This window comes from Manis pentadactyla, chromosome 8 (genome assembly GCF_030020395.1).
Source record: "Manis pentadactyla isolate mManPen7 chromosome 8, mManPen7.hap1, whole genome shotgun sequence".
Lineage (NCBI taxonomy): Eukaryota > Metazoa > Chordata > Mammalia > Pholidota > Manidae > Manis > Manis pentadactyla.
Genome location: NC_080026.1, coordinates 131,581,699 through 131,604,090, shown reverse-complemented (window position 1 = coordinate 131,604,090; position 22,392 = coordinate 131,581,699). Strand labels below are relative to the sequence as shown.

At 43.8% G+C, this 22,392-nt stretch overlaps 1 protein-coding gene and 1 long non-coding RNA gene across 4 annotated transcripts in view; one reads left to right on the top strand and one right to left on the bottom strand.

Annotated features, from left to right (window-relative positions):
- The window catches only part of TACC2 (transforming acidic coiled-coil containing protein 2), a 213,132-nt gene extending 191,159 nt beyond the window's left edge, over nucleotides 1–21,973 (bottom strand). Inside the window, exon 1 of one of the 3 annotated variants that reach the window (XM_036898706.2) lies at nucleotides 21,846–21,973. Coding sequence is in view for 1 of the 3 variants with exons in the window: in XM_057506401.1 (XP_057362384.1) it covers nucleotides 21,846–21,863 (18 nt within the window). In the remaining 2 variants the exon portion in view is untranslated. The remainder of the gene's footprint in view (nucleotides 1–21,845) is intronic. The other 2 variants (XM_036898710.2, XM_057506401.1) reach the window with 2 other exon arrangements.
- On the top strand, nucleotides 102–4,014 carry LOC118919116 (uncharacterized). The gene is made up of 2 exons (XR_005027373.2): nucleotides 102–2,695; nucleotides 3,128–4,014. It is a non-coding gene; the product is annotated as an uncharacterized LOC118919116 (long non-coding RNA).
- Nucleotides 21,974–22,392: the final 419 nt, after the last annotated feature.

The window sequence follows — 22,392 nt, the reverse complement described above, 5'->3', positions numbered from 1 at the left end:
CTTGCGGAGGCAAGTTGCCTGTGGAGGAAGATCTGAGTGCCCCACTTCTGGTGCAAACGGAACAGAAGTGTATCTGTTTCAACAGACAGATGGGTAAGCAAATTGTGATTATTCTCACATTGGAATATTATTCAGCCATAAAAAGGACTGGCACATGCCATAATTCAGACAAACCTCAAAAATACTATGCTAAGTGAAAGAAGCCACCACAGAAAAGGTCACATACTGAGCAATCAACTCCATTTATATGATAAGTGCAGAATAGGCAAATCCAGAGAGACAGAAACCAGCATTGTGAATAGAGTAATAATATAAAGTATGTATGGACATATTGGGGTTCTGCACAGGCTATTGTCTGAAAAAAGAAATCCACTATGGGGGTCAGAAATTTGAAAACCATTGCTTTTGTGTTCTTAATACCAGATGTCAGGTTTCTGTACAACTGAGGGTGGAGAGACAGAAAACAAGAATGTTTGCCTCCTCGCCATGCCACCGCTCCAATGCACGAAATCAGAGAGAATTCTTCTAGGGGAAATATCTTGGATGAGCCAATTGGGGGTCAAGAGCGATTCCAGGCAATTGGGGGCTCACTCCTGAAGAGAGCGGAGGAGAAGAGAGAGAGGCTCACCCAAAATGGTGGGGAACATTCAGTGTTCTACTTTCAGTTGTGTCCATTTCAGCAATACCAAGTCCTCCACGAACAACCGCCCCTGACAGCTTGCAGCCTCACTGGGTGCTGGATCACTGGCCCCTGGACCACCGTGCCGTAAGCCTGCACACCGGACATCCTCACTGACACCTGCCGCACCACTGCTGTCCTGGCCACCCCCAGGCACCAGAGGCAGCCACTGCCATCGGGGGAGAGAGCAAGTGAAGATACAGACTTTGGGAGCCCATCCCAGGACCTAGCACTCTGCCTGCTGTCATGATAGACTGCTCAGGCACAGAGTATTGTTGGCTATTGTTGGCTATTGTTGGCAGTAGGATCTCCTTGAGGCCCCAGGAGGCAAATCCCTCAGTGAAACAAAGTTTATATTGCCTTTTCAAAATCCTTTCAGTAAAATCATGAATTCAGATGCTACTAATCAGACACCGGTGCATCTGCACTAAGAGCTCAGCTAAGCTGACTTGTTTGCCGGACGAAACACATGTTCACTAAGACAATGATAACACAGCCTCAAAAAGGAGAAAGTAAGTGGTTTCAAGAACTTTTGATCAAGCCATTTGCATTAAAATATTGACACCTGCCTTGTCCCTCCGTGTGGCCCCTGCACTTCTTCAAAAACGATCCACAGTTTAGGCTTCTAATTCATTCAAGGTGGCTTGCCATGAACAAGACTGGATTCAGGAAGGTTCTTCTACCCACTTGTTCTATGTAAGGAGTCCAAACAGCCATCTGACCTCCACCTAGTATCCTGTAGATTCAAATATAAAATTGGTCTTAAAAGCTAGTCGTTTGGGAGAACTTTTATGTTTCAACTACTGGTGTATTGGTGTCACATCATCACAGCTGCAAAAGACTGAATCTAAACCAGGGCAGTCTTTGCTTCATTATTCAGTTTTTCATGCCTTCCATAAATACTGAGCTCTTTCTATGTGCCAAGCACTGAGGTGCTCTGTTCTCTTTAATACTTACAGCAAAGCTATGGGTCAGGTATTTGCTTTTATTATAGATGAACTACTGAAGTCCAGAGAGATCAAGTCACATGGCCCAAGACCAGCAGAGAGGAAGAGGGGAAAGAAGGAGTCCAGTGCCCCAAACCCTGCCTGTGAACTAAGGATGCAGCAATGCCATCTTGAGATATGCTTGGAAAGAGTCCAAAGGTAATTGACTGCTTTCCTCTCTTGTTCATTTTCTTCTAGAGTAGAGCGTGGAGTCTTGGCAGCCAAAGCCGGTTGGGAAGGTCCCAGCTTATGGGATACCCCTCACTGATCTGAGAAGAGGGTATAGGTCAGGGTCTGGGTCAGTGGCTAACCACCGTGGCTGAGGCGGCCTGGCCAGAGCGCTGCTGAGAGGAGCCAAGAGCTTAGCTGGGGAAGCAGGACCTGGGCCAAGTCTGAAACGGAGGGGAAATGGAGTCCTGAGAACCGGCCCTGCAGCTCAGCTGTAGAAGAGCAGCGTGTGGGGGGAGGATGCAGCTCAGAAGCCAGACTGTGGTGTCCAGGCTGCGCTGATGCCCCATTTTACATGTTGTGCCCAGGTTGGGGTGGTGCACGGAGCTGGAGAATCAGAGACAGGATCACACAAGGCCCGGTTCATCCATGATAACAAAGCTCAAAGAGGTTTTGCAACTAACCTCCCACTGTCCCGTGAGAACAGTCTATTGGAATGCGTTGATACATCAACCCAATGCACCAAGTTTTCTGTTTAGGGTTTCTTATTCTCTATTTTTAAAAACCTCTTTTTTGTATGTGCTAGAAGTGTATCTGTTCAAAAGGCTTAATGCGTCTTGATCTTTCTGCTGCCCTTGAGCAATTGAGATTGTCGGAGCTGAAAGGACCCTGGAGATTATCTTCGCTGCCCCCTCCTGTCTCAGATGAAGAAACTGAGTCCCAGAAGGCAGCAGTGATGTATACGCGTCTCACAGCAAGCATGGACCGGAACCAGACCTCCCGCAGGCGGCCTTCCTTCCTCCAGGCAGGCCCCCACCAGGCCTCTGCGGGTGCAGAGTCGCCGCCAGATCAGACCAGCAAGGTCAGAGGAGACACCCCCCCCCCCCCATTTTGGGCTGTGGCATTGCCGTCCAGCCACAGCAGCCTCCCGCCAGCCAGGGCCTGCGTCAGCTGAGGATGTGGGAGGCCCAGGCTGGGAGAGCCCAGGTTCTGTTCGCTCGCGGAGGGGAGCTCGGGTTCACCTGGCCCAGCAGCTCCTTCCGCCGCCGGACAAGCCCGGCGACCTAAGCCAGCCGCTCTCCCCGCACATGGCCCAGCCCCGTCCCAGGCAGGCAGGACACCTCCGCTTCTCCCTCCGGCGGCTGAACTCGGTTGTTCTAACTCCCTACCTTGCACAGCTGAGCATGCAGCTACTTTTAGCTCCGTTATCATGTTTCTGTTTTAATACAAACAAACAGCCGTAGCCTGGGAAAAGGATTTACTAAGAGATGTTGCCTTCCTTCTGCTCTGGCAGGGGACCTCCAGGAACACCAAGGCCCTGGCTGCTCTGTGGGTTTGAGTGAAATGACAGCTCTTCCTTCAACTGTCCCTTTAGCTTCCTTTTTCCCTCCTCCATCTCTGAGGCCACCTGGGAATTTTGATGTGAAAAGTCCAGTCTTGCAGCGCGTGAGGATTATGAGGAACTGAGAAATCACCTGCTTTCAGGCCCAAGAGCTCAGAGACACCCCCGGGGCCCCCAGCCCCTCTGCTGGGGGAGGCGGGCCTCTTGATAAGTTGCTGTTTCTCAGCTCCAACCCCAGATTCAGATGCTGGGGCACTCTGCAAACGCCGTTGCTGCCTGGCCAACTGCCCCTTGTGAGGCTCTGGTAGGAGGGGGCAGAAGCCGGAGGCAGAAGGAGGAAGGCCTGCACTCTGCTCCTGTTTCTGGAGGCAGCACCCCCACACACTTCACTGGGTGGCCGCAGACCCACCCAGCGCCACAGTGAGGTCCGGTTTGCAGCTGTCCCCACCCTTACAGAGCTGGCCTCATGGGCACCAGTCCCCCAGGCAGGGGCTTCCCACCAACAGGCCTGACGTTCTCCTCCGTGGGGCCCCTTCCTCCACACTTGTGAATTTTAATAATACCACTTTCTGTTTGCACCTTAAGGGCAGTAACTGCTTCTTGCCATGGCTCCCTTCCATCGTACCAGGGCTTGCTCTTTGCCTTTGCAGCTATCTAGATAACAATTCTTTACATTAAATTCTCTCTGTTAAAATAACGGAGGCATTTCTGTCTCCTGATGGATATGCTGGCAGAGCTGGGATCCAGGTCCATGTCTTCTTCCTCCTGGTTTAGGACTCTGCATTGCAGCCCAATAAATGTGCATTCAGTTATATGCATGAGTAAAGTAAGTTCCTCCATTTGTTGGTTCTAACTTTAATAATATGTTGTTTAGGATTCCCCACCACTGCCACCAACAAATTATCACCCAATCACAATGCAGAGTTCCTGTCATCCAAATATCACTCTATCACAAGCTAGTAGAATTGGGAGGGACTATAGCTCTAGGCTATCAGAGAGCTTCCCAAACTTGTCACATCTTGACACACATAATATGATCACCCTCACATAGCCCCTGACTTGTGGAAGTGGACAGGGCTGCTTAGGGTCTCATCCACTGCCAAGGCCCCGCATGGCCACACCGAGAGTTGAGGGGATCAAAATCTTGGCATGCCTGTGATCTACCTGCTTACCAGTGAGCCACTGGCTTACTGTGGAGAAGCACTGACCTATCTAATGCCCTCATTTTATAGATGATGGATTTTGATGAACATAAAGCCAGGGACTTTAGGTAAGTTGCCCAAATTTAAAGAGCTCCAGCTGTTGGGTGGGGCATCCCAACTCTCCCTCATCCTCCAATAGGCTAGCCTGGGCTTATTCACAAGACTAGCACTGGAATTCCTCTTGGGAAGAGACAGTCTTTATTTGGGGTAAAGAACTTGATTTAATCTCCATAGGTGCTGAGTATTGGCAGGAGCTGACGCTCAGTAAAATGGGATGCTTGCATTGCTCTCCATGTGAATGAGAGTAACTTCGGTTTCTTCCTGAGGTAGGAGGTCTCAAAAGATGACACAGGATCAGAGCGAGAAGTGGAGGTGAGGCTGAACCTGGGCAATGGTGTATGACAGAGAATGATGGGCCAAAGGGCCAGTGGACAGTCCCCTGAAATGGGCTGACGGAGGACGTTTGAATAACAAGGATACGTAATGTCATTTTGAAGTTTTCCTTCACTGTAGTGCGAAGCCCTCCTACCTCCCCACCCACATCTTCATATGACATTTGTGATTGCTTTGTTTTGTTTTTGGCAGAAGTTGGGGGATTGGAACTTGATTGGAACTGCATTTTATTCATATTTAGGTCAGTACAGTGTGGAACAGAGACAGCATAAAGTAGGAGCCTGAAAGCAGAGGAGACCAGAGTGTATAATCCCTTGAAAATTCACAGAACTCTCGGGTGGGCTTTGAAGATAGGCACAGACCCAAGCTTGAGTCTAAAGGGGTAAAGAGACCCCAGCTGACATCTGGGTAAGCATACATGCATACACTTAAGTAAAACACACAAAAACAAAACTGAGGATCACACATACTGTTTGCCTCTTTGAAACTGCTTTTTTCCCTATTTAATAGTAACATGTCAAAACATTTCCCCATGCCTACCACATCATATTTAATAGCAGCAGTGGATACTAAGTTGTTTCCAAGTTTTAGCTATTTAAAAGTACATATGTCACTTTTTATAGCTTGTCTCTGCCTGGGATGGCCCAGGAGATTGCAGGTGAGGTGGGTGGGGGTCAGCCTAGACCTGCCTTAGGTTAGATCAAGCAGGAAAGTCTTGAAACCAGAGAACTGTGAAAGGGGGATGGACTTAAGGGCACAGTCAGGTTGGCAGGATCAGAAATGGGGGCAGGGACTGTGCCAGCACAAGCAGTCAGAGTGGAGAGCAGGCGGAGGGCTGGGTGAACAAGGACCCAGCATGCTCGGCGGTGGCTGGAAGGGCTAGAGCCAAACTGGAGGTAGAGGGTGGCTCAGGAATCGCCAAGGCTTCTTGTGTCAGGAGAGCTTTGCAGCCCTGTGCTGCCTTTTAATGGGGAGGCCTGGGATCGCCATTGGCAATCACATCCCAGGATGTTTGAGCCCGGTATAGAGTTCATCAGTTGGAATCTGGTTCTTTGGGGACAGAGACCAGGTACCCTTCCCAAGTTTTGAACCTGTACACCAGAACCTAGGGATTATAATGGAATCTCTGGGTCTGCTTGAATACCTTCAGTGATGGGTAACTCACTACTTCCTGAGGCATCACTTCTGGAGAGAGTTTTACTGGATTGCCACCAAGTTATTTTTATGACTCCATAATATAGATCTCACCCATGATTCCAACAGATATTATCCCAGGGCTCTCACAAGAAGTATACCAATGGTCAGTGTGAGGCCTGAGGACCACCTGGGACAATCTAGCTGACTTCATGGACCATCACCTTACACTGGACCACGGGCCTTTCTTTACTCAAGGCCCAGCCTAAATTGGCCTTGTTCCGGGGTTACGCTGGATCAGCATGCTCTGCCATCTTCACGGCTGCTGGGTGCTGGCCATCAGCTGGCCAGCTGACCACAGACACATAAGGGAATCCCAGCTGACACCAAGAGAAACGCCCAGAGGAGCAGCTGAGCCCAGCCCAAATTCCAACCCACAGAATCAGAAGCTAAATAAATGCTTGTTGTTTTAAGCCACCAAGTTTTGGGGTGGTTTGTTACATGGCAAAAGCTAACTGACAATATTTCCCCCAGAGGGTCCATTTAATTTCCTTCATACCAACCTGCACCCAATTCTGGCCGCCAGCTTTAAGATCTGTGCATTGGATTGCAAAGGATGCCACGTGAGGAAAGACTGATGGATGGATCAAATCCCAAATGCAATTTACGAGCATGGTTCCCTGACTGGTGGCCACCATTGTCATCTGGGCCTGTGCTAGACTGTCATCGCCCTATAACTGTCTGAGGACAATGCTGAGCATCCCATGTTATAAACCATGCATAGTACCTTAGCCCAAAATGGAAACATGAAAATTGCATACTGATTTGCAGTGAGAGGTCTCTTTTTTTCCTGCTAAAACAGATATTTGATGACACATTCAAATATAAGGTTCCCCTTACTCAAGTTTCATATGGTCTTTCTTGGCAGATTGGGTATTAGCAAAACCATATTTCTTATGAAAACAAGCTGTGGAGACCCACAAAAATTCAGACATCAATTTGAATCCAAAAACTGAACTGCGCTGTCGTTTTTGGAAATCAAATACAATAGCAACACAATTGGGAGGGTGGAGGGAGGGCAGAATGAGACGTGCGAAGGTGGTTTCATGCTAGCAGAGATCCTGAGTGTAGATAAGATATGGGGACCAGAGTCAAAGGTATTAATATTAATGAGCCATATGTTAGAGCTGAACTGAGAAAATGAAGGTATTTGCTTTCGGCTTTGAAAATGGAATTCTTAAGCCTTAGAACTTCCACTAACATCAGGCAATTTTATTATATAAAATAGAAAATAACTTAAAAAACTTCTGTTCTTCAGACAAGTTTATTTTAAGTTTACCTTTAAAAAATTAAGGATAATACTAACTATTATATGATTTAGAAGTCTTCATAAACAACGGTTCTTTGTTAAGTACCATTTGGCCATTCTATACTTCTCTTCAGCAGGAATAAAAAGAACATCTTAATCATACTTTTCTGTTTTTAAATTAGCTTTTGTGGTAGCAGAAAACAATTAAGTCATCTTAGCTACCTGCTTCCCAATATTTCCTCCCAAAATGACATAAAATGAGAAGGAGAAAGTCAATGTATACAAAAACCAGGCCTTCAGTACAACTTGAAGACAGGAGAAGAAAAGAGAGAAGTTTTAGCATATGTAAAACATCTTGAATCAGAAATTCAAAAATGCAAATAGAAATGGACAAAAATCAGAATGAGGGGGGCGGAAGATGGCGGCGTGAGTAGAGCAGCGGAAATCTCCTCCCAAAACAACATATATCTATGAAAATATAACAAAGACAACCCTTCCTAGAATAAAGACCAGAGGACACAGGACAATATCCAGACCACATCCGCACCTGAGAGAACCCAGCGCCTCGCGAAGGGGGTAAGATACAAGCCCCGGCCCCGCGGGAGCCGAGCGCCCCTCCCCCCAGCTCCCGGCGGGAGAAGAGCAGGCAGAGCGGGAGGGAGACGGAGCCCAGGGCTGCCGAACACCCAGCCCCAGCCATCCGGGCCAGAGTGCAGGGCCCTCGATACTGGGAAAACAGGGCAGCAAGAACAGTGAGCAGGCACTGGAGGCTGGGCGACAGAGGACATAAGAAAAGCGCGCGACCATTTTTTTTTTTTTTGCTTTTTTGCTGCTTTGTTTTGGCGAGCGCTTTTTGGAAGTCTTAAAGGGACAGGGACCCCAATATTAGGGAAACAGGGCAGAAAGACCGGTGAGCAGAGGCCTGAGGCTGGCACCGGAGAATAAAGAAAAACGAACGACCACTTTTTTTTTTTTTTAATTAAAAAATTTTTTCTCTTGTTTTTTTTTGTGGTCGTTGTTTTGTTTTGGCGGGTGCTTTTTGGAAGTCTTAAAGGGGCAGGGCGGGCCACTTAATCCAGAGGTAGGGAATCCGGGATCTCTGGGCACCCTAACCCCTGGGCTGCAGGGAGCAGGGAGGCCCCTTACGGAGATAAATAGCCTCCCAGCAGCTCCTGCTCCAACGCGACTCCACCATTTTGGAGTAGCTGCCCGAGCCAGGCCACGCCCACAGCAACAGCGGAGATTAACTCCATAGCAGCCGGGCAGGAAGCAGAAACCCTGTCTGCGCGCAGCTGCGCAGCACAAGCCACTAGAGGCCGCTGTTCTCCCAGGAGAGGAGGGCTACAAACCAACAAGAAAGGAAGTCCTTCCAGCCGTCACTCGTCCCAGTTCTGCAGACTATTCCTATCACCATGAAAAGGCAAAGCTACAGGCAGACAAAGATCACAGAGACAACACCAGAGAAGGAGACAGACCTAACCAGTCTTCCTGACAAAGAATTCAAAATAAGAATCATAAACATGCTGACAGAGATGCAGAGAAATACGCAAGAAAAATGGGATGAAGTCCGGAAAGAGATCACAGATGCCAGAAAGGAGATCGCAGAAATGAAACAAACTCTGGAAGGGTTTATAAGCAGAATGGATAGAATGCAAGAGGCCATTGATGGAATTGAAATCAGAGAACAGGAACGCATGGAAGCTGACATAGAGAGAGACAAAAGGATCTCCAGGAATGAAACAATATTAAGAGAACTGTGTGACCAATCTAAAAGGAGCAATATCCGTATTATAGGGGTCCCAGAAGAAGAAGAGAGAGGCAAAGAGATGGAAAGTATCTTAGAAGAAATAATTGCTGAAAACTTCCCCACACTGGGGGAGGAAGTAATCAAACAGACCACGGAAATACACAGAACCCCCAACAGAAAGGATCCAAGAAGGGCAACACCAAGACACATAATAATTAAAATGGCAAAGATCAAGGACAAGGAAAGAGTGTTAAAGGCAGCTAGAGAGAAAAAGGTCACCTATAAAGGGAAACCCATCAGGCTAACGTCAGATTTCTCAACAGAAACCCTACAGGCCAGAAGAGAATGGCATGATATATTTAATACAATGAAACAGAAGGGCCTTGAACCAAGGATACTGTATCCAGCACGACTATCATTCAAATATGATGGTGGGATTAAACAATTCCCAGACAAACAAAAGCTGAGGGAATTTGCTTTCCACAAACCACCTCTACAGAACATCTTACAGGGACTGCTCTAGATGGGAGCACTCCTAGAAAGAGAACAGCACAAAACACCCAACATATGAAGAATCGAGGAGGAGGAACAAGAAGGGAGAGAAGAAAAGAATCTCCAGACAGTGTATATAACAGCTCAATAAGCGAGCTAAGTTAGGCAGTAAGATACTAAAGAGGCTAACCTTGAACCTTTGGTAACCACGAATTTAAAGCCTGCAATGGCAATAAGTACATATCTTTCAATAGTCACCCTAAATGTTAATGGGTTGAATGCACCAATCAAAAGACACAGAGTAACAGAATGGATAAAAAAGCAAGACCCATCTATATGCTGCTTACAAGAAACTCACCTCAAACCCAAAGACATGTACAGACTAAAAGTCAAGGGATGGAAAAACATATTTCAAGCAAACAACAGTGAGAAGAAAGCAGGGGTTGCAGTACTAATATCAGACAAAATAGACTTAAAAACAAAGAAAGTAACAAGAGATAAAGAAGGACACTACATAATGATAAAGGGCTCAGTCAAACAAGAGGATATAACCATTCTAAATATATATGCACCCAACACAGGAGCACCAGCATATGTGAAACAAATACTAACAGAACTAAAGGGGGATATAGACTGCAATGCATTCATTCTAGGAGACTTCAACACACCACTCACCCCAAAGGATAGATCCACTGGGCAGAAAATAAGTAAGGACACGGAAGCACTGAACAACACAGTAGAGCAGATGGAACTAATAGACATCTATAGAACTCTACATCCAAAAGCAGCGGGATATACATTCTTCTCAAGTGCACATGGAACATTCTCCAGAATAGACCACATACTAGGCCACAAAAAGAGCCTCAGAAAATTCCAAAAGATTGAAATCCTACCAACCAACTTTTCAGACCACAAAGGCATAAAACTAGAAATAAACTGTACAAAGAAAGCAAAGAGGCTCACAAACACATGGAGGCTTAACAACACGCTCCTAAATAATCAATGGATCAATGACCAAAGCAAAATGGAGATCCAGCAATATATGGAAACAAATGACAACAACAACACTAAGCCCCAACTTCTGTGGGACACAGCAAAAGCAGTCTTAAGAGGAAAGTATATAGCAATCCAAGCATATTTAAAAAAGGAAGAGCAATCCCAAATGAATGGTCTAATGTCACAATTATCGAAATTGGAAAAAGAAGAACAGATGAGGCCTAAGGTCAGCAGAAGGAGGGACATAATAAAGATCAGAGAAGAAATAAATAAAATTGAGAAGAATAAAACAATAGCAAAAATCAATGAAACCAAGAGCTGGTTCTTCGAGAAAATAAACAAAATAGATAAGCCTCTAGCCAGACTTATTAAGAAGAAAAGAGAGTCAACACAAATCAACAGTATCAGAAACGAGAAAGGAAAAATCACAACGGACCCCACGGAAATGCAAAGAATTATTGGAGAATACTATGAAAACCTATATGCTAACAAGCTGGGAAACCTAGGAGAAATGGACAACTTCCTAGAAAAATATAACCTTCCAAGATTGACCCAGGAAGAAACAGAAAATCTAAACAGACCAATTACCAGCAACGAAATTGAAGAGGTAATCAAAAAACTACCAAAGAACAAAACCCCCGGGCCAGATGGATTTACCTCGGAATTTTATCAGACATACAGGGAAGACATAATACCCATTCTCCTTAAAGTTTTCCAAAAAATAGAGGAGGAGGGGATACTCCCAAACTCATTATATGAAGCTAACATCACCCTAATACCAAAACCAGGCAAAGACCCCACCAAAAAAGAAAACTACAGACCAATATCCCTGATGAACGTAGATGCAAAAATACTCAACAAAATATTAGCAAACCGAATTCAAAAATACATCAAAAGGATCATACACCATGACCAAGTGGGATTCATTCCAGGGATGCAAGGATGGTACAACATTCGAAAGTCCATCAACATCATCCACCACATCAACAAAAAGAAAGACAAAAACCACATGATCATCTCCATAGATGCTGAAAAAGCATTTGACAAAGTTCAACATCCATTCATGTTAAAAACTCTCAGCAAAATGGGAATAGAGGGCAAGTACCTCAACATAATAAAGGCCATCTATGATAAACCCACAGCCAACATTATATTGAACAGCGAGAAGCTGAAAGCATTTCCTCTGAGATCGGGAACTAGACAGGGATGCCCACTCTCTCCACTGTTATTTAACATAGTACTGGAGGTCCTAGCCACGGCAATCAGACAAAATAAAGAAATACAAGGAATCCAGATTGGTAAAGAAGAAGTTAAACTGTCACTATTTGCAGATGACATGATACTGTACATAAAAAACCCTAAAGACTCCACCCCAAAACTACTAGAACTGATATCGGAATACAGCAAAGTTGCAGGATACAAAATCAACACACAGAAATCTGTGGCTTTCCTATATACTAACAATGAACCAACAGAGAGAGAAATCAGGAAAACAACTCCATTCACAATTGCATCAAAAAAAATAAAATACCTAGGAATAAACCTAACCAAAGAAGTGAAAGACTTATACTCTGAAAACTACAAGTCACTCTTAAGAGAAATTAAAGGGGACACTAACAGATGGAAACTCATCCCATGCTCGTGGCTAGGAAGAATTAATATCGTTAAAATGGCCATCCTGCCCAAAGCAATATACAGATTTGATGCAATCCCTATGAAACTACCAGCAACATTCTTCAATGAACTGGAACAAATAATTCAAAAATTCATATGGAAACACCAAAGACCCCGAATAGCCAAAGCAATCCTGAGAAAGAAGAATAAAGTAGGGGGGATCTCACTCCCCAACTTCAAGCTCTACTATAAAGCCATAGTAATCAAGACAATTTGGTACTGGCACAAGAGCAGAGCCACAGACCAATGGAACAGACTAGAGAATCCAGACATTAACCCAGACATATATGGTCAATTAATATTTGATAAAGGAGCCATGGACATACAATGGCGAAATGACAGTCCCTTCAACAGGTGGTGCTGGCAAAACTGGACAGCTACATGTAGGAGAATGAAACTGGACCATTGTCTAACCCCATATACAAAAGTAAACTCAAAATGGATCAAAGACCTGAATGTAAGCCATGAAACCATTAAACTCCTGGAAGAAAACATAGGCGAAAACCTCTTAGACATAAACATGAGTGACCTCTTCTTGAACATATCTCCCCGGGCAAGGAAAACAACAGCAAAAATGAGTAAGTGGGACTATATTAAGCTGAAAAGCTTCTGTACAGCAAAAGACACCATCAATAGAACAAGAAGGATCCCTACAGTATGGGAGAATATATTTGAAAATGACACATCCGATAAAGGCTTGACGTCCAGAATATATAAGGAGCTCTCACGCCTCAACAAACAAAAAACAAATAACCCAATTAAAAAATGGGCAGAGGAACTGAACAGACAGTTCTCCAAAAAAGAAATACAGATGGCCAACAGACACATGAAAAGATGCTCCACATCGCTAATTATCAGAGAAATGCAAATTAAAACTACAATGAGGTATCACCTCACACCAGTAAGGATGGCTGCCATCCAAAAGACAAACAACAACAAATGTTGGCGAGGCTGTGGAGAAAGGGGAACCCTCCTACACTGCTGGTGGGAATGTAAGTTAGTTCAACCATTGTGGAAAGCAGTATGGAGGTACATCAAAATGCTCAAAACAGACTTACCATTTGACCCAGGAATTCCACTCCTAGGAATTTACCCTAAGAATGCAGCAATCAAGTTTGAGAAAGACAGATGCACCCCTATGTTTATTGCAGCACTATTTACAATAGCCAAGAATTGGAAGCAACCTAAATGTCCATCAATAGATGAATGGATAAAGAAGATGTGGTACATATACACAATGGAATACTACTCAGCCATAAGAAAAGGGCAAATCCAATCATTTGCAGCAACATGGATGGAGCTGGAGGGTATTATGCTCAGTGAAACAAGCCAAGCGGAGAAAGAGAAATACCAAATGATTTCACTTATCTGTGGAATATAAGAACAAAGGAAAAACTGAAGGAACAAAACAGCAGCAGAATCACAGAACTCAAGAATGGACTAACAGGTACCAAAGGGAAAGGGACTGGGGAGGATGGGTGGGTAGGGAGGGATAAGGGGGGGAGAAGTAGGGGGGTATTAAGATTAACATGCATGGGGGGGTAGGAGAAAAGGGAGGGCTGTACAACACAGAGAAGGCAAGTAGTGATTCTACAACATTTTGCTATGCTGATGGACAGTGACTGTAAAGGGGTTTATAGGGGAGACCTGGTATAGGGGAGAGCCTAGTAAACATAATATTCGTCATGTAAGTGTAGATTAGTGATAGCAAAAAAAAAAAAAAAAAAAAAAGGGCAGTTCCTGTGTGGTAACCTCCAACGAGTTCTACACAAGGGTATAAAGGGCATATAAAAGTGTAGGCAAAGGGTCTGTTTGTGTTTATACAGAGGATCAAAGCCTAATTGGGCTACCCCGAAAATGAACTAAGATACGATATGAAAAAGAACTTCCAACATCTGCACCCTCTGGAAGACTCATGCCAGAAGATGATCATCAAAAAACCCCAACAAAGATCCACGCACTGCTACAGCTGTAGATGCACTCATCCCACCAGTTCCTGGACCTGCCATGGGAATGAGGAAGGAGATATCTAAGCTGGCCTGTGCATACAGTAAAACAACAAAATTGGACTAGATCTATACTGTTGGAACTCAACCAAGAATTTGGAGAAGTGCAAATTGTAGCGCTCCAAAGTCTTACAACTACAAACTATTTATTGTTAAAAGAACATATGGCATGTGAACAGTCCCCAGGAATGGGTTGTTTTAATTTGTCTGATTTCTCTCAGACTGTTCAAGTTCATTTGGACAATATCCACCATATCATAGATAAGTTTTCACAAATGCCTAAGGTGCCTAACTGGTTTTCTTGGTTTCACTGCAGATGGCTGGTAATTACAGATATGCTTTGGTTATGTAACTATACTCCTATTATGTTAATGTGTGTGTGCAATTTAAGTAGTAGCTTAAAACCTATACATGCTGAAGTTACTCTACAAGAAGATATATCAAAGAAATAATCAATCTTCCCATGTTTTCTTCCGCCTGCTACTTCTATAGCTTTTCTTCTTCCTTCCTAATTACAACCCTTAAATAGAATTCGTGCCTCATATCAAATTTACCGAGTATCATAATTCTTCCAAGTGGTAAAGATACCTCAAGACAAATGCTGGGCATAGAAGCCACAGGGCATAAATATGCAAAGAAGTAAAAAGCTAACTTTTTCAAACAATAAGGCTTCTCTCTCACTTACCAACTTCACATTTCCCTGTATGGCCCCGGAAGATGACTGGTTAGCCAGAGACGGGTAAGATTCCTCAAGGGAGGAACAACCTAAGACAGGCACAGTCGCAGGGGGGCCATCAGGTGAGAAATTGGGGATCAACAGAGGTGAGGCTTAGAACCTCACCCCCCCGTTCTGAGAGAAATCTTCTGCATACGTGGATGTTTTATTGCCCTGGTCTAGCTTGGATTAACACATAGTCTACAGGCACACACCTGATCATCTACATGTGCTCTCTTACAACACTAAACTATGTTTTCTACCTTTATCTTGTATCTACCTACCACTTCAGCATTTTATTAAAAATAATAATAATAAAGAGAGAAATGTGGTATCCACATATAAATCAAGTATAAAAACCAAATGAGTATTCATATTTGAACTGACTGTTTAGAGTTCATAATGCATGAGCAAAACCGAAAGTTTCTGTGATGACTGCCCTTGTACTGTTCACTATGTAACTTATTCATTATGTAAGAATTTGTTCTACATGTAAAAACTTGTTTGTTATGCCTCAGAAGATTGGAGACTGACAAAAATTAGGCTTGGGGTGGAATAATGATTGTGCATTGAGCATTGACTCCCCTATACAGAATTTTATTGTCGTGAACAACCATTTGATCAATAAATATGAGAGATGCCCTCACAAAAAAAAAAAAAAAAAAAAAAAAAAAAAGGACAGACTTCCAATGGTAAAATAAATTAGTAACCGGGATGTAATGTATAGCATAAGGAATATAGTCAAGATATTGTAACAGCTTGGTAGGGTGATAGCTGGAACCTAGAATTATGTATGTAAATGTTCTACCACTGTGTTGTACACTTGAAACTCATGTAATGTAATACTGTGTGTCAACTACCCTTCAAAAAAAAATAATTATTATAAAAAAAAAAAAAATCTATTATCCCATAAAAAAAAAAAAAAAAAAAAAAAAAAGGTGATTCTGCTTTGTCCTCTAAGCATGATTAACTTCAGTGCTTATAAGGAAGGCACCACTGGGGCCTTTGGGGAAATTGCCATATAAGAAGGTTCAAAAAGTTTCATAAAAGTTGTATTTGAAGTTTTGGTGTAATTTGATTTTCCATGGTGATAATTAATGTGCTCTTTATTACCACAAAAAAAAAAAAAAAAAAAAAATCAGAATGAAAGGATTATTGATGGATTCAGGAAGGAAATAGGAAACAGCTAAATTATCTCACTAAATAAATAAATAAATAAATCACAAAGCACCCGAGAGAAAATAGATTCAAATAAAAATTTAGTAAATGGCATTGAAGAAAATTAGGAAAATGATGAAGATTATGAGAAATGACATATGAAAGAAGTAAACAGGGTCAGAAAAAGAAGTATGGAAATCAGAGGCAGATAACGAAGGAATAACATTCTTTTTATCCCCCAAATAAAAACAAAACAATAGAACAGAGCTTATATTTAAAATATGATCCAAGAAAACTTTCCAGAAGTAGAAAAATTTGTATCTACACATTGAAAAGATTCACTGATTACTTAGGAAAATTTGCCCAGAGTGATCAATTCCAAGACATACCCTAGTAAAACTATTATATAGCAAAGATAAAAGATAAAGTTCTCATGACCTCCAGACAGAAATATCAAATAACTCACAAAGCCAAAGAAATAGACTGGCATCAAGTTAAAAGAAAAATCAATACACAGAGCAAAATAACAATGGAGCAGCTTTAAAAAACATATCCAGTGAACTAAAGTGTTAACCCAGAATTTTTTATCCAGACAAGCTGTTATTCATATGTCAAAGCTAGAGAAAAATAATTTCCAACATGTAATATCTTACTGAATTCTGTTCCCATCAGATGCCATCCTGGGGAATCTACTAAATGATGTATTTCATCTAACCAAGTGGTAACTGGGAAAACTTTAGCAAAAGGACTGTTGTTGAGGATTTAAAAATACTTAAATATACATCTACGGGATCAAGGCCATCTCTCAGTAATTAATTGCCTGACAGAAGAAAACACAATGTTATTCAGAGGAAGAGAACAGAATCCAGTATCTTTAATATATCACTACAATATCCAATATCCAACAATAAATTACTAGATATGTGAAGAAACAGGAAAATATGACCCATAATTAAGAGGGAGAACACTGAATATAAGCAGACACACAGATGACCAAGAGGTTGGATATAGTGGACAAGGACTTAAAATAACTATCATAACCATGATAAAAATAATTTACAGGAAAAGATAGATATGATGATGGAAGACATAAGAAATTTCTGGAGGTTATATGTGACAGAGGATATACAGTGGAGGAGAGCTATGGAATCTTGAGGGGCAGGGAACAGAAAAGTGCCTTAAGAGATACAACAACCCCAAATAATAGTGGTTCTCGTTTGGATCCTGATTAAAATAAACCAACTGAAAAAAAAAGGGCAGGAGAGAGAATCAGAGATATTTGAGCACTGACAGGATTTTTAATATTAAGGAATTATTGTTTATGTTTTTAGGTATGATAATAAAATAGATAATAAAAGGAGTCCTTATCTTTCAGAGATACATACTTAAATATTATAGTTTAATTAATTTAAAAATTAATGAGGGAATGATTTGCTTTAGAACAGTAAGTATAGCACTTGTGGGGGTGAGGTAGGCACTTGTGGGGGTGAGGTCACTTGTGGGAAGTGGAGCAGAAAATGAAATAAGACTGGACATATGTAGGTAATTATTGAAACCAGTATTTGGGTATGTGAGAATTCTTATAATATTCTCTCTACCTTTGTGCATGCTTGCCAAGTCCAAAACAAGAGATTAAGGAAGTAAAGGAGGGAGACAGGTAGGGTAGACCAGAAATCCTTCCTCTTTCATTTGTGATTAGGGTGCATTCCAGTTCCCAAGCCAATCCTGACTGAGTCAATCAATCTCTGCCCTGTCAATGGTGAGCTTTGGAATTAGGTCATCCCTTCCTAAGCATGCATCAAGGTGAGCTGCCAGTAATTTAGGTTACTTTTCATTTGCATTTTTCAAACCAAAATTCCATATTGAACTGCACATGTGGGACTCAGTGCTTCCAGGGGACCTCTGAGTCCAAGTGTTGTGTACCAAGTCCTAGGTGAGTCATTCCCTCCCATTTATGTTGATTTGATTCCTAGTATGGTATGTTTGAACACTAGCTGGCTTCCAGAATATGGGTGTGAGGACTGATCTTGCCATGTATGAACACATCTCTCAAAGGATAACTTCCTGAATCCCATACTACGAGGATGTGCCCATCTGACAAGAAGCTCTGGTACTAATGACTGATTGCCCATGGGCATTGTTTCTTCTCTATCTAGTTGCTTCTCCAAGAGTGGCATCTGTAGTGGGTGATGACCCCCCTACCTGCTGCCCAAGGTAAGTCAACCTGAGTCTCTTTTTTTATGCAAAGTGAGGAGGAGGCATTTGCAAAAGCACTGAAACTCTTGGGGAAGTAAAGCAAACTGGTGATGTGGGGAGGGACGCACACCCAACAAAAGTCAAACAGTGACCCTTCCTCCAGGCGACGCAAACAATAACATTACTAAATGTTCTTCAAAGAACTGGAACACATAAGAGGATGATCTTGTGACCAACCAGGATTCAACGGTTGGTTGTCTCATCTGTTTGCTATGAAATATGAGACACGACAGAACGTTGTCGGATCCTAACTTGAACCTTGTTATCAGTTTCGGCAGATGTATACTCACAGGAAGGGCTTTTGGAATGACCAGAGTGAATACAGAGCGTGTTTTTTAAGCTCACAAAATCACCTACAAAATTATGTCCACCCAAAATGGAAAACCTGACCCCATTTAGAAATGACTGACCCAGCTTCACCCACAACCATGATGAGCACAACAGAAGGAAATCAATCCTCTTTCATGGCCGAAGTCTGGCAACTCAGGATTTGACAAGCATCAGAAGTACTTAGTCCGAGGAGGGTCAGTCCTTAGTAGCACCTGGATATTTCTTTGGAGCCCCAGAATCCTGAGACACAATCAGTTTTAGTCATTCCTGAACTTTATACAGATGTAAGCAGCTTAGCTACACAAAGTTAGGTCTCTCTGCTAGAACGACATTAGCCTGGGTCGCTGGGTTTAATCTCTTTATAATTCTTTGGCACCGATTCTGGCACAGGGCTCTGCCTGCCGAGGCTGTTCCCTGACTTGAGTGTGGAGCAGAATTTCCCCTTTTTAGGTCACAAACTCAGAGCACTCATCCCAGCCACTCTCTCCACCCTGTCAATTTTAAACACCCTCATTAACAACATTTATGAAATGTTGGCAAGGTGGCAACTATCTTTTGAGTTGCTCCTGCTGTATCACAGGATTGAAACACATGCAGAGACTCGCCACAGCAGGTTAAGCTATAAAAACACAACAATATCCACCTCTTCTAAACACAGCTGAATTACGAACCCTAGGACAAGGGTCGTGGGCTGTCCCTGCTCCTCAAAGGGTGATGACAAGGACCTTCCTGGGTCAGTTTCTTGGGCAGTGTGGGGTGCTCCCTCGCTGTCTCACTGCCTGGAGTCTTGGTCCCCATCCCCTGCCTTTGGTGTTGGGATGGTGTCTGCTGTGCTGAGATGGACCATCTCTCCTGGGCGTGTGGTTGCCTTGGGAATCAGCATTGCACCGGAGGCAACATCCTACTGACCGTGGTTTTCTTGTGGCCTGTACTCCACAATATGGCCAATTGCACTTGTCCTGGCTCTTTCCTTTCCCTATCAGCCATCCAGTGCTGTCCCCTGCCCCTAGCATGCCCTTGGCCCATTAAATATACATCCTTGCACAGTTAGTAGTGCCCATCAATGCAACCCAGCTCTCACCTCTCCCCTGTCACGAAATCACACACTTGGACAGGCAATCCTGAGGGCCTGCCTTTGTCCTTTGCTCTGAAAACTGTTCATCCTCATGGTCCCCTGCTCCCCTCACTGCCCCCCACCATCACTAACTGAGAAGTCTTGGCCCATCATACCAACCCACCTCCTAGACCCTGCTAATTGGACTAGGGGTCAATTCTGGCTGTGGCTGGGCCAATCAGACTTTCTTTCTTGATATTTGATAGGGGCTCCAGAAGTCAACCAAAGGAGGCCACGAGTCACAAGGCATTAGGAATGGGGGCTGGATTCGCACCAGAGAGACCCAGAGACCGTGAGTGTTGAGCTACAGGAGGAGCAGGGCTAGGAGCCTGGCAGAGCAGACGCATCCACCCTCGCCCAGCATGAAGCAGGTGGCAGCTGAGAAGTAGGGATGGAAAGAGTTGCCACAGCCCAGAGCTCAGTCTTTTCAACTAATTCCCCCTCCCCATTTTAAGTGAGAGTCTGCTTCTTGCAACCAAATGTTCCCTGGTGGAAACCATGTTTGCAGATGCCCATGACCCCCAGGCTCTGTTCTGGCCTTATGTCATTCTCATTCTCCTTCACCTTCTCCCTAGCATCTGACACTGTCTCCCTACTTTCCTCCAGCCTCTCTCTACTTCACAAGGTGCTATAAAATCCTCTTCTCTTTTTCCTTCTCCACTTGCCCCACCCACCCACTTAGTAAAGCCATTTAATGAGATTCAGGATCTGGTCTTGCGGCTGGGTCCTCTTCTCAGAAGATTCCATTGGTTTGCATAACTTCCTCTGTTGCGTCCAGGCAGAAGGCTCTAAATCTAGACCCCAGCCCCCACTTCTACCCCTGCTGCATTTGTACCTTGCTGATGGATGTCTCTATTTAGATGAGCCACAGTCTCTCAGCCTCTTGAAATGTAAATTTGATATCTGTCTTCCTCAAGCCAACCTCTCTCTTTGACTTTCCCATTTCCAGTGAGAGGACTGTGTACTTCCCTGTCAGATCCCCAGGACCCTTGGGGGATTTCTGCACGCTTGCTTGTTTGGTATCTGCCCCACCCCACCCAACACACAACAGCCCAGGGGCTTCCTGAGGGCCCGGATTATGTGAATGTGGCAGACAGCTCTATCCACATTCCCAGGCTTTGACGTAGGGGGACACGTAAATGTTTGCTGTATGAATGGAAGGAATGGCCATCTTTCATTTCCCCTGTTTCTTTGCTCTTGTTTCTCCAGTATACACTCACCAAGCCCTCTGGATTCTTCCTCCCCAGTCTCTCTCATTGTCTCCTTCCACCCGCTTCCCTTTGTTTCTGGGCCAGGCCCTTAGCACTACCCATTAGGGCTACAGCACAAGCAAGCTCATCTCCCTGACTGCAATAAAAAAACAAACAAGGGGAACTCTGGGAAGATGGTGGCAGCAGTCTTTAGATCTTCCCAAGTCCACTCATATAAACAGAACAACTAGATAGAAAAACTGAAAGCTTATGGACATTGTACAACAAAACTAGGTAATAACATCTTCCCTGAGCCTCAACGACCAACAGCCACAAGCACCCCCAACCCCGGTAGTGGTTGTCTGTACAGGAGGAAGCAGTCAGTGGAAGGCAACAGGGACTCCAGCTAGACTGAGGGCAGCTGTAACGTCAGAAACACGTCTGAAAAGGTCCTTGTGTGACTCTAGAGAAACACTGTGGAAATATGTCCAAGTCAACACCATCGAGAGTTTAAAATAACTTCTTCCCCCAGAAGTCTTGGTGTATTAGAGACTTAGGCGCTCTCTTGAATGACCGTTCCACAGAATCATAAATGCCTGAAAATTCTATTTGCAATGGACAGAACCGTAACAGAGGCCAGAAGAAATTTCAGTAATCATTTCCCCCAACTCCCCAACTCTCATTTTACAAATGAGGATCTAGATCAAGGGGGACTTATCCAGCCAAAAGTGGGTAGTAACTTATTGGAAAGAAAAAAAAATTCAGTTGATGGGGCTTAAGTGAAACTCAGGCAGGAATGGGGCGGAATAAGCAGCACAGACGTGCCTCTAATTTCCCTTTAGAAGGAAAAAAACAGGAAAGAAATGCAGTTATTCCTCTAATCTCAGTAGCCAAACCAGTTTAAAGCCACTTGGTGCTCAAAGGAATAAAGCAATGGATCTGAGACGTACTTACCCAGTAGCCTGTTAGCATGAGGAGCAGAGACTTGGGAAAGGCCTTCTCTTCCTCATGTTACAACTTTTCAGCACTGCCCTCTGCCCGTGGTGTGTCTTCCCCCAGGATCACATGGAAGTGTTCTATAAATGTGCATTGGCTTAAGGTTGGGAATGCTGGCCTGGGCGGCAGCAGCATGTAAGCAATCTGACCCAGGCCAGGCGGCAGCTTTCCAGAAAGCTCTGCAGCCCAGAGGGAGGGTAAGGGGCCAGTGAGCATGCAGGTACCAAGAGCCTGCAGCTCTCTTGTTTTCCTCACTCTAAGTTTATCTGGGATCAGAATCCAGTCTCAACTGCCTTGGGCTGCAATTTAATTTACTTGGGACAGTTCTATACTTTGGCTAGGACTAGCCACTTTTCAAATCAAAACAGCCTTAAAAAAAAAAGGCTATAAAATTAAAAGTTCTTCTGATAAACAGGGACAGGTTATTGTCAGCTTACTGGCCTCATAAACTCAAGTTGTCATTTTTAAAATGTCAATTGATCCCTTGAGAAGGGAAGCATAAGCA